Genomic DNA, 14,873 nt, shown 5'->3' with positions numbered 1-14,873 from the left:
AGAAAAATGCTGTAATCCTAAAATTAGGGCTATACTTGTAGCTCCTGCCAGTGAAAACAGAATGTTTTCTGTGTCTACAGGATGTAGTACCCAGATTCTTTAAGTAGAGGTGCTAAGGCACTGGTACTGATAATATGAATGCTGAGAATAAGCACTGCAGAGAGCCTTGTAAACAAGGCATTGAAAAATAAAGAAAACCTAAGTTGTTATCTATGCTTGTCACAGGTCATAGAACTGAAAGCCACACACAAACACATGCCTTTTAATTAATGTTCATTTCCTTTCTTGCACTCTATAACCAAATCCACAAGAGTGCCTCCACACTTGGAAAGGAGAATTAAGAAAAAGAAGGAAAATGGACAAATTTTCTTCAAAATGTTGAAAATATCAAAGCAAGAAAGTATTTTGAGCATTTTCTATTCCCATGCTCAACATTAAAACGTAACTACTGGTAAGTGTTTGTGCTCTCTGTAGGCCTCACTGAGCAAGTCAGACAGCTTGCAGCCGATAAAGATCCTTTGGTTGCTTGTGAGATTGTTTTTTGGTCTTAAATTACCAACAGCATGACAGTGTGTATCTATAGCTGGATAAAAAGGTAGTGTGCTACTAGATAGGGTTGTCTAGCTCTGTTTTCACTCACTTTCTCACTGCATGGAGGAGTGAGGAGGATTTTCTCAAGTGCTGAGCTTAGCGGCTTGAGTGAGGAGCCAGGCTCCCCATGCTGTTGGTGAAAGGTCACCGGAGGGAGATGGAGCATGTTGGTGTTAGGGAGTATTTAGATTTTCTGGGGGCTGTAATCACTCTTCTCTCTGCCCTGATTGTCTGGGTAGCCTGAGGGGCAAACATTAGCATCCACACTAGATATCCTGCGTGGTAAATATGGATCTCCACCTCTGTGATAAGTTGAACTTACTTGAGCCTGGGGCATTTTTCTTCTGCTGGAAATGAGTTCATCAAGCTCAGAAGCTGAGACGGTAAAGCAGGCAGAGTCCCTACAGATGGGGTCTGTACATTTACCTGAATTGTATATGCTGGTGGGATCTGTCACAGCCCCTTTTGTATCTCGTGGTGTCACACTGAACTAGATAATTCAACAGCTTTAGCTGTGTGTATGTCCAAAACACAGTCTTTTGTACTGGTAACATTCTGAGTGCCTTTCTTCCAGAAGGATTTGTAAAAGTCAATTTCCAAAGCTTGTTGAAGATTTTGCAGAGCTTTACTATACTGTACCATTATGAAGTGGATTTTTCAAGCACAAGGTTGTGAAACATGCCTGAGGGCATTTTTCTTTCTTTACTTAGTACTTCCATTTGAAATAAGAAAAATCAAAAGAGATATCTTATCCCTCTCTTAAAGCACTGACTTCACTTACACTGCTGTAAAAATTGTATAGTGACAGAATTGTGGCTGAGCAGTCTATGAAGAACTTCCCAGAGTTTTACTCTGGCTGAATCTCATTTTGAAATAAATGTTTGGGAAGGATGGAGGGAGGTCTTTCCTTACATAATTCTCACCCCAGGTGCCCCATGTGGTTTGTTAGCTGCTGCCTTGGTAATAATGAGTAGAGATTTTTTCCAGCCTTTACACTTCTATAATTCTGCCGGCCTGGGTATCACACCTGAGAGTGGAGCCTTTGAGAGGAGAACATGAGAAAATATTCCACCACTTAAACCTGTGCCATGTAGACGCCCCCAGTGGGTTTTTTTTGAGGTGTAGACCAGTACCTTTAGTTCTGTAATACCAATGACATTTCTCATAAGGCTTTTAGAGTCAGTCACACTTCACTGTTGGAAGCTTCCAAAAACAAGCACACCCACGCCCCAGTTTGCTATGTGCTGTTGCAGACTCATATTCAATATCATAATAAAGCATAACACAGCATTAACATCAAATTTAGCCAAATTACATTTTCCTTCATCCTTTTTCTTCTCAGTTAGCACAGTCTCAGGACTATGAAGTTGCATTCTGTCACCAAACTTACAGTCTTGTGTTTTAGAGGAGGGCTGTTGACAGCAGTGCATTTAGTGAGTGCAGAAAGCAAAATGCTACCAGCATCATTGTAGATTGGAAGTTTCTTGTCCTAGTTTCTTGTCCTGCATTTCGTTCCATATGGGCAGCTTCAATGCATTTTGATTTAATATATTGTAACAAAAGCTGAACTTGGATTTCTGTAACCACTGCATTGGGAGTCTAACAGGCTTCTTGCTGGTGTGAATGCTGCTGCATCCACATGAATGCTCTTAACACTCTTCTGGAAAAGCTGCGCTTCGTCTTTGGAAAACTTGAGAGCCAGGGTTCAGCAGAGTTAGGTTTGACAGACCTGCTGTGAACCCATGGGCCCCTCAAGTTAAACCACATGTCTTTTCAAATTTACCATCTGAAGTCACACTTGTAAATTTAATCTGTTCTGTGGACTAGCTTGGCTACAGCATGGTCATAAATCCTTTGTCTTATCTGAATCAGGTATATATCCCTCAGTGAAGTGGCATAATGAATATTTGCTTAGGAAGCAGATGCAGCCAGTTAACTCTAATTTATTTTTAAAAAGCAATCCATCTTTAATGTATGAAGTAAACCTCCCTAATTCTGCAAATAATATTTTGTCATTTCAATTAAATTGCTTTGTTATTTTGTCTGAGATTTTTTTAGCCCATATTGTGAAAAAATTAATCAAGTGGATTTTTTATTGAGAAGGAAGTATTGATGCCTTTGCTGAATTTGTAATGTTCTGAAGCTAATTTAGGAGGATAGCAGGCTGTTAGCAATGGCCTGCACTTGTATGCTCTGTAGCCAAAACACTGAAGTTGTCATTCAGACCTGTTGCTCCATCAAGATTTTGTGTTTTGTGGCTACCAGCTTATGAATGCCCTAGCTCTGATTTGGTAAGTGATTACCAGAGAGTTTGACCCTGGACTGGTGCTGCACTTAATCGTGACTGATTCATTGGGCTGGAACATGTCACAGATTTGATCCATCCATTTCATTAATTTGAGTGAAATGCATCCAGCTGTTGGGGGTGTATGAAAGAAAGGTACCTGACATGCAGGGCAAGAGCACTAACCTCTGCTTTCAACTATAAAGCAGTCATTAGGACATCTTATGCTGAAATTGATTTGCTCCACAGAAATTTGGTTTTTAAGCACAATACTAATTAGCTGTAAGCTTGATGAATGTCCAGAATTAATTGAAACATTTCAGTGGCCTGTGTGGGTTTTAAATGCTGTTGTTACTGCCCCAATATTTTCAGTTCTTACACTAATTGGTTTTTAGGGAGCGTGAATAAAATTATCTTCTGGAGTGACTGAAGGTACAAATGGTTCATTGCATTACCAAAAATGGACCTGTTTGCTTCTAGATTTCCCTTTTTTTTCCCTTAAAATGTATCTAGTATTTTCCTTCCACTTTTATGTATGCATTGCAAACAGAAAGAAAGATTTTAGACCCAAACTTTATTTTTTACAGCACCTGTAGGGTTTTTTTTCCCCTAGCTGTGCTCTGGAGGCCAGCATTCTATTGTTATCTACTTTCATTTTGGCAACAGGAAAATAGCTACAGCTTCATAAAATATTTTTTTGTTTTTAATAAATAGGATGTCATCCAAATTCCATTATTATTTTGTCCTGTTTATGAAAGAACTGCAACATTTGGTACATGAAATGTCTACAAGATAAAAAGCATCTTTGAAATTATTAATTGAAAGTGAATTAATAATCAAAATTAGCATTTTTTTCTCAAAAACGATCTTAATGTAAAAATAGCTAAATTGTGGTGGGGGGAGGGGAATTGCAGATCTATAGTGCAGACTGCTCATATTCCTTGTCTCTGATGAGTGTCTCCATGTTTGACTACATAGTAAGGATGGATGTCCAACATGTTGTGTTACAGACTGCAAACATATGTATGACAAATACGTGGGGTGACATGGCATAGGAAGAGCCTTTTATTTGTTGGGAGTTTCCTCTGTGTGTTGAGCAGTTCCAGAAACCACGAATTCCCAGGCTGCGGTGTCGTGCCATGCCCTGTCCCTCGCTTCATGTGCAGTTTATGTGTGACAGTCCTCAGGGCCTGATCCTGGGCACCACAGAGGGAGAAGGCTGGGGCTGCTTCAGCATGGCTGGGAAATGGAGGTGGTGCCTGGGAAACTGCCCAGGTGGGGAAAACTGAAAGGATCTTTCACAGTGCTGTGTTATTGGCTTATCTGCATAGATGTGATCAAGCCATTGTGTCTGCATGAGTTCAGTGCTGTTGTTCTCCATAGCAGTCAGTTCAGTAAGTTTGGCTCTCAGCAGGGTGGGTTCAGGACCCTTTGTGGAAGGTTAGGTTAATTTTTATCCAGGCTTGCTAAAGATTTGATTTTTTTGGTGGTTGTTCCTTTGGGGGACAAGGGGGAGGAGTTTTTTGTTTGGTTAGGGTTTTTTGTGAGGAGGTTAGATGGTTACTGTGTGATAATAGCATTAGTGACAGCTCAGAAGTTGAGAAAATGCTGGGTCATTATCCATTCTTCCAAACTTTTACTTTAATAATAATTATGCAGTAACCCTTTCCCTAGTGAGAAATGCATTCTGAAAAGAAAATATTTTTGGTTCGTTGTCTCATTGCTGATTGCCCAGAGGCATAACACAGATATATCCTGAAGAAACAGTGCTTTGGAATGACTGCTGCAAGAAGCTCAATTCCTTGTTACTTGATTCTCTAGCCCTTCCCTAGTTTTGCTGCCCAGAGGTATAACACATTTCACTCTAGCCTATGAAACAAGTAGCAATAAATGTGTATCAATATAGTTGAAAGCCACATTTTTTATATAGGTGTGATCTGCTAAATGCTTGGAGAAGATGAATATGGTCAAGATGTAAAACTCCTTTTGTGTACAAATATGATGGCATGGAAAGGGTGGTGTGGAAAAGGTGATCAAAGGGTGACGTAGAAGTTCAGAGCAATGACTCAAGAAAATAGATCTGGGGATATGTTTTGGACAGTGAAAAACCAGTATTGTATGATCATTCTATTTTATTGCTGTCTCTCCAGAGGGACAGCAGAGTACCTCACTTTTGTGCCAGTTTAAAACACCTAGCCCACTGAAATCAGCTGGAAATTGGGCAGGTGTTAAAAATAATCAAATGGTTTCTATTCAATAAAATGAATGCTGAAGGAATCCATAAAATGCCTCTCTCAAGGGTACATCTGACTCTTTCTTTTCCTCTCCCCTTTTTTCTTTACACAGTGCCGGTCCTAAAGGAGATAACATTTATGAATGGAGATCTACTATACTTGGACCTCCAGGTTCTGTATATGAAGGAGGTGTTTTCTTCCTGGATATCACATTTTCATCTGACTATCCATTCAAGCCACCAAAGGTAAGGGTAAGATTTTTATTGTGCTTATCATTTTTTCATGTGAGAAGAATACAGCTTGCAGCCAAGTGACTGCACATCACTTTCTGAATATCAGATCTGTGTATGGTCTCTTGAAAACTACAAGGTCCAAAATCTTGGCTTGCAGTCTCAGAAAAATTCCATCTAATTTACTTCTTGATTACCACAGTCAGTACTGATTTCCAAACTTCACCAAGTGATAAATGAGATGATAATTCTGATCAACAGGTAAGATTCAAGAAATTTTAGTTCTAGTAGAAGACAACACAAGACTTTCTTATGTTTCCTTCTTCTCATTCTAGCTACTAAAATATAATAGTCTTTCGTGTTATGAGCTAGATTCCATATTAAATATTATCAGTAACTTTTTAAGAAATAAAAAAAAGCTATAAAAAGTTCACATAGAAAACTGGAGCATTATGTTGTGTCTTAAAATTGGGTAAATTGGTGTGATGAATTTCCATTATTTTAAAATGTCTATTTACGACTGCTGAAATAAGCAATCTTGTTTGATAATGTTTTTGAGCAAAAGCTCTTCTTATTACATTAAACTAATCTTAAATTAAAATGTCAGTTCCTTGCTCAGAAATAGTATGGACACCTAATAAATTGTAATTTACTAATGGATATGAAAGAATGTAAAGGTCATTCCCTTTTCCCCTCCCTTGCTGCCAAATTACAACTCTTGACCAAGTCACCAGAAAAGACACTGCAAAACTCTCACAACTAAATACATTTTACCACACAACATTTTACAACTTACATCTTTGGGGGCTATAACTATGTTACTATAAATCTAATACCTTTTCACATTCCTAGAATGATTGCAACACAAAGAATATACACTCTGTATTTCACACTTCTCTTTAACCCACAGCATTTAGTATGTTCTGAATTAAGAATGTTATACTGAAGTGATGCACTGTTTTAGACAAATTCCTCATTCAAATCTTGTAGATTCTTTTAGAGCATGATAGTTTTTAAATTTTCAGGATACATTGTGGATTCTACTCCCCCCCCCCAGTCAGTATGAAAAAGAAAAATTTCCATATGTTCTTGTGCTTTGTGTAATTAAAGCAGTTACATTTTCTCACTTCTTATTTGTGCAGAATGTTCACATGTTCTATCAATATTAGTCTGAAATAATTTAAGGATGGATTTAGTTAGTATAATAGCATTGTTTTGGCTGTATATTATATTCTGCCTAATGAAGGGTAAGGAAAAAGATTTCATTGTTAATTTAACAAGACTAATTTTCATGGTCTGTATTTAGTCTTTTGAAAGAAAGAAAAAGATCAACTAATACTGCACATGCAGACAAATTCTGTGTACTTCCTTACCTTCAGAAACGACAGTGAAGTTACATTTGTGATTAGAATGTTCCTGACATGTGGTATGTTCATTAAATAGCTACCATATATAAAGTAGGTCCTTGTTTTTGTGGGTACCATCCTGAGAGCCTGTGTGAAAGCAGTTTATGCCCCTAATCTCATCATGGTAGATTTGTTAAAGGCAGGCCTGGCTTTAACAGAAAATAGTCACTCTTCTGTTAAACAACTGTGGCTTGGAAGCCAAGCAGAGAGGAGCGGTATCTGCAGAAGCTCTGCAGAACTGGGAGTCCCTCAGGCTGCTCAAGGCCAAGGGGCACCATCCCTGGGCAGCACTGAATGACTCTCTGTGTCTCTTATGCTGTGATTTCAGGTTACTTTCCGCACCAGAATTTATCACTGCAACATCAACAGTCAGGGAGTCATCTGTCTGGATATCCTGAAAGACAACTGGAGCCCTGCTTTGACTATTTCAAAGGTTCTGCTGTCTATTTGTTCACTTCTGACAGACTGCAACCCAGGTGAGGAGCTGATAGTTCACTGAGAGACTCGCAGTCGTTTGACTTAGTTGCCATGGAATGTAATTTGTATATTTGCATGCAGATTAAATAAAATTTAATATTTTTTTAATTTGTGGTGAAGCACTCCATATTGGATATGATCCCTCTTTTAATGGTGTTTTTACTACTGTGACACAACAGAAAGTAAGTAGCACTAAGTCCTTTTTTTCCAAGATATGATGGAGAAAATAAGCTGATGTCATTGAAGGTCTGTATTGAAGGAGGTCCAGCAAAGGAGTGTTCAGTCCAGGAAAGGAGCAACATTCTTCTGAGTTATAAATCCTGCATGTTGGAAGAAGCTGCAGGAAGTCTCTTAAGACAGCAGTTGAAAGGCTTAATCTTGCAAATGTGAGGGAGGTGATGTTCAGAGAGAACTCTCCCTAGGCTTCCTTGATCCTGTGGGGAGGGGAAGGGCTCCATGGAAGCAGTACAGATTCTCAGCAGCAATGTGTGACCAGTGTCATTAGGCGATGGATGCTAATTGCCTGCGGTCAGGGCAGGAACTGAGCAATAGTGCTAAGGGACCGTTCATTTACAGAAAGTGGTCACAGTGAGGGAGAAGTGGATCAGCCTCTTAGGTACAAAGGCTTGGTGGCTCCTGAAGGGCTCCCCTCGGTGTGTCCTGCAGCCCGAATGCTCTAACTCCCACTAGTCCTGTGCACCTCCCTGACAGGAGGGTGCCTGTTAGGGGCAGCATTGCTGAATGGGTCCTGCAGGCAAAGGGCTGAAAGCAGAGCACCTGCCTGAGGCAAGATTCATTCATATGCAGATACCACAATAGATTTTTCCTGTTTGTTGTGCTTTGTTCATGTGTGCTTTCTTGGTAATGTCTTATATAATGAGAGCTCCACTGTATTTCTGGTCTAAACTATATTTTGGAATGGATGCCGTGTTTTAAAATGTGTTTTATCTTGGGGACTGTTACTTGTGGGATGGATTCTGATGCATTGTCTCCTGCCTTTTGCAGCTGACCCTCTGGTTGGAAGCATAGCCACTCAGTACCTGACCAACAGAGCAGAACATGACAGGATAGCCAGACAGTGGACCAAGAGATATGCAACATAAATGACAAACTACTTGTGCAGTGTGAAGGTGCAGAAGGCAACTTTGCAGTGTGCAACAAATCTTTATAGCCTTTACAATACGGACTTCTGTGTATATGTTATACTGATTCTACTCTGCTTTTATCCTTTTGAAGACTGGGATACTGCTCCCCAAAAAGGTAAATGCTATCAAGAGTAGAAGTTTGTAGCTGTAGATTAGTTATGTTTAAAATGCCTACTTGCAAGTCTTGCTTCTTTGGGATATCAAAATGTATTTTGTGATGTACTAAGGATACTGTTCCTGAAGTCAACCAAATATTATAGTGCATTTTAGCCTAATTCATTATCTGTATGAAGTTATTAAAGTTAGCTGTAGATTACTAGGAATTATGTCATTTGTATTAAACCCAGATCTATTTCCAATATGTGGTACATGCTGTTGTGAAAACTGTTTTAACTTTTACCTTTGTCAGTTTGTAATGAAAGGATTTCCTTTTTCCCTTTGTAGCTCAGAGAGCACCCAGTGTATCATCTCAAACACAATAAACATGTTCCCCAAGGAGTAGTTTCTTTGTTTTCCTATTTTAAATTAATATTTTAATAAATTTAGTTATAGTAACAAGGCAAGGCCAATGTATCACAGATCCCTGTGGATAATTTTTAAATTAATATGCATAAGCAAAGGCTTGCTATTAAATATTTAATGCACACCTGTGGATTAAGTTTTCCCTGTTTTGTTTTTAACAGAACAAGTGAAATTTCTAAAATTTTATGAAATTTAATACTTTTCAGCTCTTTCTCAAGTTGAAATTATCACATTTCATACGCTTACTCCAGAAGTTAATGTAGCTGGTTGCTTCAGGGCCAGTCCTGCTCTCAGAACAGGCTGCCTCAGTCTTGCTACAAAGGTTTCTTGCAGGAGGATGGCCAAGTTAGAGATAGTCTGGTGCTTTTTTTTTCTGAGTAAAGCAAGTTGGACTTGCTGACCTAGAGAACTGAGTTATCCATTGAAAAAGGTCTTCCAAAGCATGATTGAACACTGTATCATCTACCCAGAAAAGAGAGGAGTACAATGAATTTAATCAGATTTATATGACATAAAACCTTTGTGGAGGAAATAACCTTTCTTAGTAAAAATGAAATCTGTGAAAGTGTTTTAGACTACCTTTTCCCCCCTTCACTTCCTGCCTTGGAAATTTTGTAACATCTGTAAGTACAAAAATACAGCTTTATAGTACATACAGTTTAAAAGGTAGAGTCACTAATAGTTTTATAATTTAAGCTTTTATAGTTTGCCAGTCACAGTATCAATTATAAAAAAAATACACTTGATTCCTTTAAATGATTTTAAAATTACACTTAATTTGAAATTTTACAGTCTCCCTTACTACCTGGTGTTTTTGAATATAATGTAGCACTTCCATCCATAAGATGCTCTGCTCATTTAATATATGAAAGCTGAATGTTAAGTTTCAATATTAAATCAATACAAAAAATACTGAAGATTTAGATCTAAAATTAACCATTACTATACAGGTCCCTGTTTTTGTATCACATAACCTTTGACCATGAATTGTTCACCCTACTTTAAATATTTCTACAGATGCCTGAAGGTGGCTTGAAGAACTGTGTATCCCAAATATTTCAACCTAGAAGCCAATCTCTCTTGGTAGCTACAAGATAGCTTTAGAGTTCAGGTTTAAAAGTGCAAAAGGGAATGAGAAACAGGATCTGGCAGGTGAATATGCCTAAGTCAGGTAACAGACTAATGCCAGGAGATGAAGTGCTGGAAATCACTGCTGAAGGTGACCAGAATTTCTTGTCATGTCATTGGATGTGTGAGAAATAGCACAGATTGGCAAAGAAACAAGGGGCTATCACATCCAGGCTGCACATCTAAAGTCTGCTCCCTGCTGACCATTAGTGCACTCGTGGGCCACAGGGTGCTCCTACACCCCTCCAGTGACCTTCCAGTGGAGAGCAAACTATGGAGTTCTTGCACTAACTGTGTTGCCTACAGAATTTACAGATATTTATATCATAAAATATTCTGCTATAAAAATACAGGTTTTAATTATAATTTTAATGTATTTTGGGTTTGTATCGTACCTCCAGCTTCAGATACCTAGGTGTACAAATGGGATGCCTTGTTAGTGTTGCCCCATCTTGCCTTCCTTGCGATTGGATCCTTTACACTGAATTCCCATCCTCTTTTTTTTTTTCCTGTTGGTTTGTCATGATTCTGTTCTTTTTTAATGTAGATTTTTTTTTGTGTGTAAATTTTATATTTACTGAAGTAAAGGTTGTTTTTGTGTAAACATTTAAACTTTAAAAGAAAAAGAAAAGAAGCTAATTTTGTTTCTCAAGTTCTCTCTGCTAAACCATGCAGTAGAAAGAAATTTGTATTGTTAAATAAATCAATTAGTTGTTAAATGAGAATGTGTGTCTGTTTTCATGGGAGGGAAGAAACCCCTGCTGGAAAGAGATCCAAAGCACTGGTTGTGAACAGCATCTGTTGTTTCAAACTATTTCCTTCCTGGCTGTGCTGGGTTGAATACTGTATGCTACCAAAGAATGGCACTGATCCTCTTTTACATTTTTAAGAAGCTAGAACAGAAAATTATCACCAATCACTGGGCTCTGTATTTGAGAAACAGTGAACTGAAATTACATTTTTGTGTAAAGCTGAAGATACTGCACATGCCCTCTTCTCCATTTTGGATGGGCTTTTCTTTTTCTGTTGTCTTCGGGATTTGAATGGGGAATGCATGCATCTGGCTGGGAAGCTGCCCAAACTGGGTTCCATGATGATCTGGTGTGGAAACCAGCAGTCCCAGCCTCTGACACACCTGAGGAACTGAGAGGGGCAAACCCCTCTTCAGCTGAGCTGGTGGCTACATTCAGAGCACATGAGAAGGGATGGGTAAATGTAAGTGTTTAAAAAGTAAAAATACTGTGCATAATGGAGAGGCTAATAAATATCAGCCTTGTTGTTCCTGCAGTAACATGTTCTTGGTGTCTCAGCGATGTGTGGTGTGCCTGATGTGGAGACAGTCTCACTGATCAATGCTGACTAGTGATTGTTCCGAGTCTATAGCCTGGAAGGGGACAGAGTCGTAGAAAGCAAGACCACAGAGCAGCCCAGGCCAAGGGCCAGGCTTGTGCAGCCTTGTAAGGAAATCAACTGCACCAGATCTGGTTCATGCTCTGCTCCCTCCCTATCCTTTGGGGGAAAGGGAAACTCTTTCAGGCTTTGTGGTACACCAGTTCCTGTTCTGTACCAGCTTATTTTTGGTCATTGGTATTGCTGAAAGCAAGACCAAGCTTCTTCCTTTCTTCACCTTCATGTGTGAGAACCAGATTTGTGGCCTCTCACGGGTGTTCTCACCTGCCTGCACCATGACAGGAAAGCTGCAGTGCTGAAGAAGAGCTTTGCAGTGGCTGGGTGCAGTTCTGAGCCACAGGGCAGCCCTGGCTGCATGCCTTTCCCAGGGCCTTGCCTGAGTGCCCTCAGTGCTGGAGGGAAGAAAGCTGCAGACCACAGCAGTTTCTACAAAGAGCTCATGGCCTGCCTCTGAGGTTTTGTCTGTGTGGGTAGAGGCACCAAAGGAAGGACTCCTGACTCCAGGCCGAAGAGTGAATTCCACCTTGCCTGCATTTTCTTCAGCAAAAATTATCAATGTACATTTATGTGAAAGGAGGAAGGCTTGTGCAGGAATTCTGGACTAAAGCAGTTGCAGAGGACAGGGACAGTAGTGTGACTGAAGTGCAATTTGATTCAGCCATAAAGCAGCATTGTATTTTGGCAGCCTGTGCTATAGCCAGGGAAACAGATGCATTGGAGAACTTGGCACTGCTTTATGCACAGCTTCTCCTTGGTGGCACCTCTGGCATTTGTGTTGCACAGTAACTTCCAAGGCTGAACCCCACTCCCTTTCCTTCACTAACCACCGACTCAAGGTGGCTGCAGACAGGTTCCAGGGCAACAGGAGGGATTATGTAATAGAGCACTGGTTCCAAAGGGAGGAGCAGGGCACAGCTGCCTGTACTGCTGCCTGACCTTGCAGTGAGTTGGACACATTCAAGTGTTCAGCTTAGATGAGAGAGCAGATCATGTACTTGGAAAATAGTGGCTGGAACATTTGCAGCACACCAGGGCTTTTCCTTTTTTAATCCTTTTAAAGGGAAGCCTGCTTCAGCTTGTCTCTCCCCATCTCTCTGCATGCATGTCTCTGGAGGGCAGCTATGACTTCCCCTGTTGCTGGGTAGAATAGATGGCATCCAATATACTAGCAACAATTTGGGGATCCTTAAAAATAAAAACTGTCAGGAATAGATAGAAGAGGCACAGCATGAAAAAAAAAAATATATATATATCTCATATATATATCTTCTCCCTTCATGGGGACCACAGGCTCTGCATCTAAAGGGATCTAAGATGTAGTGGGACCACATGTATGAATATAAATGCATAGAGTCTTCTCCTTGCTATTGCTCTTCCACAGCTGAGTGTGGATGGCCTTATCTATTTATATGGTGTTTCGAAGTCTGTTCTCCTGGATCCCACTGATGATTTTATGTGTCATCATTATTGTCAGCTCCTAGTAACCTTTTTCTCCAGCCTGGAAAGTCCTCATTTATTTAATCTTGGCTTATATAGAAGATGCTGGTCACCCTTGTCTGTACATTTTGTAATTCTGCTTTAGCTAATTTAAAGGAATGAGCGCTCCACACTGCATGCAAAATATGAACTCAAAGTTCATCTGGAACAATGTTTTCCGGTTTGATCTGTTTGCCTACACGTAAAAAATGTTTTGCCTCTTTGACCTTTATTGCTTAGTTGATGCCTTCATTAAACTGTTCGGAGAGGCTGGGATCTCTTTTCTGAGCAATAGCTAATTTAACCTTTTATGTAGATCTGACAAATGTCTTTCCCAATATCTACTGCTTTATATTTATCAACACCAAAATAATACGTGATCTTATCTCCCACTTCTCAGAAACATGAAATCCTTCATGACTCTTGGCAGTAAATTTTAGCTTAGTCTGCTTTGAATATTGACTCTGTGTGCGCTGCATGCACCAGGGGTAGTAGGTAACAGCAAAAGTAATAGCAAAGTGCAGTGGACAGGACTGACTGCCAAGAAGTGATGGGTCCCTGAGGACAAATTATCATCTGGCTTCTGAATGGCACAAATGAAAGCAGCTGCCAACCGTTTTCATCAGTCTGGGCTTTGTCTCCCTCTACAGAACAAATGTCAGGTCATTATTTAAAGAGGAGCTCAGCGTGGGTAAATTTCCAGAGTGCTGAATGAGCTGTCATCCTGGAGATTAGTTTTCTGGATATCATATAGGTAGACAGGGTGAATCACAAATCTTGTGGGAGACCATTCCTCTGAACACAGCCATTGGATCTATATCTGAAGGATACAGTTGGGTAGGAAATCTGAAGCCTAACATGCGTTCACAATGCCAGGGAGCAGTAGTGGGGCTGCAAATGTAGAAGTGATAAATGGGAAGGGAATGAAGCTACTGCTGAAGTACAGCAGAGTGTGATGGCATTTCTTACACTCAGGAAGGCAGCTTTGTGCCAGTGCAGAAGTCAAGGGTTGTGTTTATGTATTCCAGCATTTTAAATGTGTGTACTTTTGTGAAAATTTGCACCAAGCTGAGACTGTTGACCACATGCTAAATAAAGGTTACCAGTACTTACCGTTCCTAATTTATAGGCAGTGGACTTAAAGTGACAGACAACTTTAAAATTGTAGTCTGAGGAGAAATATTAATACACCCTATGCTATTCTGCTCCTTCCTAGGTTTCCCTGTTAACTGGAAAGCAAATGTACTGCCTTTCACTGAAATGATCAGTTACCACAGAAAAGTGACATTTTTATTCTATTCACTATTACATGTTGCTGTTTTCAAATAGCACTTTTTTTCATCAGTATGGATTTGATGAAGAACTAAAAACATTAAAGTATCAATGAAGCTTCATTCATTGATTACTGTAAAAATAACCTGAATTACCTCTCTTAAATGAAAAACATTAGTGTCTGGATCCGACCATAAATAAAAACTAAAGTTAGGACAAAACAAGTCCAGTGGTGGCCTTGTTTAGTCCAGCTAATTTCCTACCTTTCCATGTGGGGGGAAAAAAATGTAAAGACCGAGCCAGGGAAACAGTCAAACCCCGCGAGAAGTTTTCCCTCGAGTCGCCCTTCCCAGACGCAGTTGTAGGGGCGGGTCGGGCGCCGCGAGGTGGCGCTGCCGCACCAGCTACGGCCGCCTGCGCCGGGGCCTTTGGCCGCGGGTGCGCTCCCGGGACGGTGCCGCGAGCCCCGCAGGCCCGGCCTGTGCGGGAGCTGCGCGCCGGGCTCCCCTCGCCCGGCAGAGCAGTGGGAGAGGCTGCGAGCCCGCACCGGCACCCTGGGTGCAGGAGGGCGAGACCCCGCGGCTTCCCCTGCCCCGTGGGGATGGATGCCTGCGGGAGCGATTGCTGCCCGTTCTGCTCGACAGCCACCACACGTTGCACTCTAAGGACAGGCAATTCGCTTTAAAATGTATTTTACC

The 14,873-nt window shown here is 40.5% G+C and overlaps 1 protein-coding gene across 2 annotated transcripts in view; it reads left to right on the top strand.

Moving 5' to 3' along the window:
• Positions 1-10,736, top strand: part of UBE2E3 (ubiquitin conjugating enzyme E2 E3) — a 55,688-nt gene extending 44,952 nt beyond the window's left edge. For both annotated transcript variants that reach the window (XM_074548361.1, XM_074548362.1), the window contains exons 4-6: positions 5,222-5,354; positions 7,074-7,221; positions 8,228-10,736. In XM_074548361.1, coding sequence (XP_074404462.1) covers positions 5,222-5,354; positions 7,074-7,221; positions 8,228-8,325 — 379 coding nt within the window. In that variant the 3' untranslated portion in view covers positions 8,326-10,736. The remainder of the gene's footprint in view (positions 1-5,221; positions 5,355-7,073; positions 7,222-8,227) is intronic.
• Positions 10,737-14,873: the final 4,137 nt, after the last annotated feature.

The sequence above is a fragment of the Zonotrichia albicollis genome, chromosome 10 (genome assembly GCF_047830755.1).
Source record: "Zonotrichia albicollis isolate bZonAlb1 chromosome 10, bZonAlb1.hap1, whole genome shotgun sequence".
Lineage (NCBI taxonomy): Eukaryota > Metazoa > Chordata > Aves > Passeriformes > Passerellidae > Zonotrichia > Zonotrichia albicollis.
This window is presented reverse-complemented; position numbering and strand designations above follow the sequence as displayed.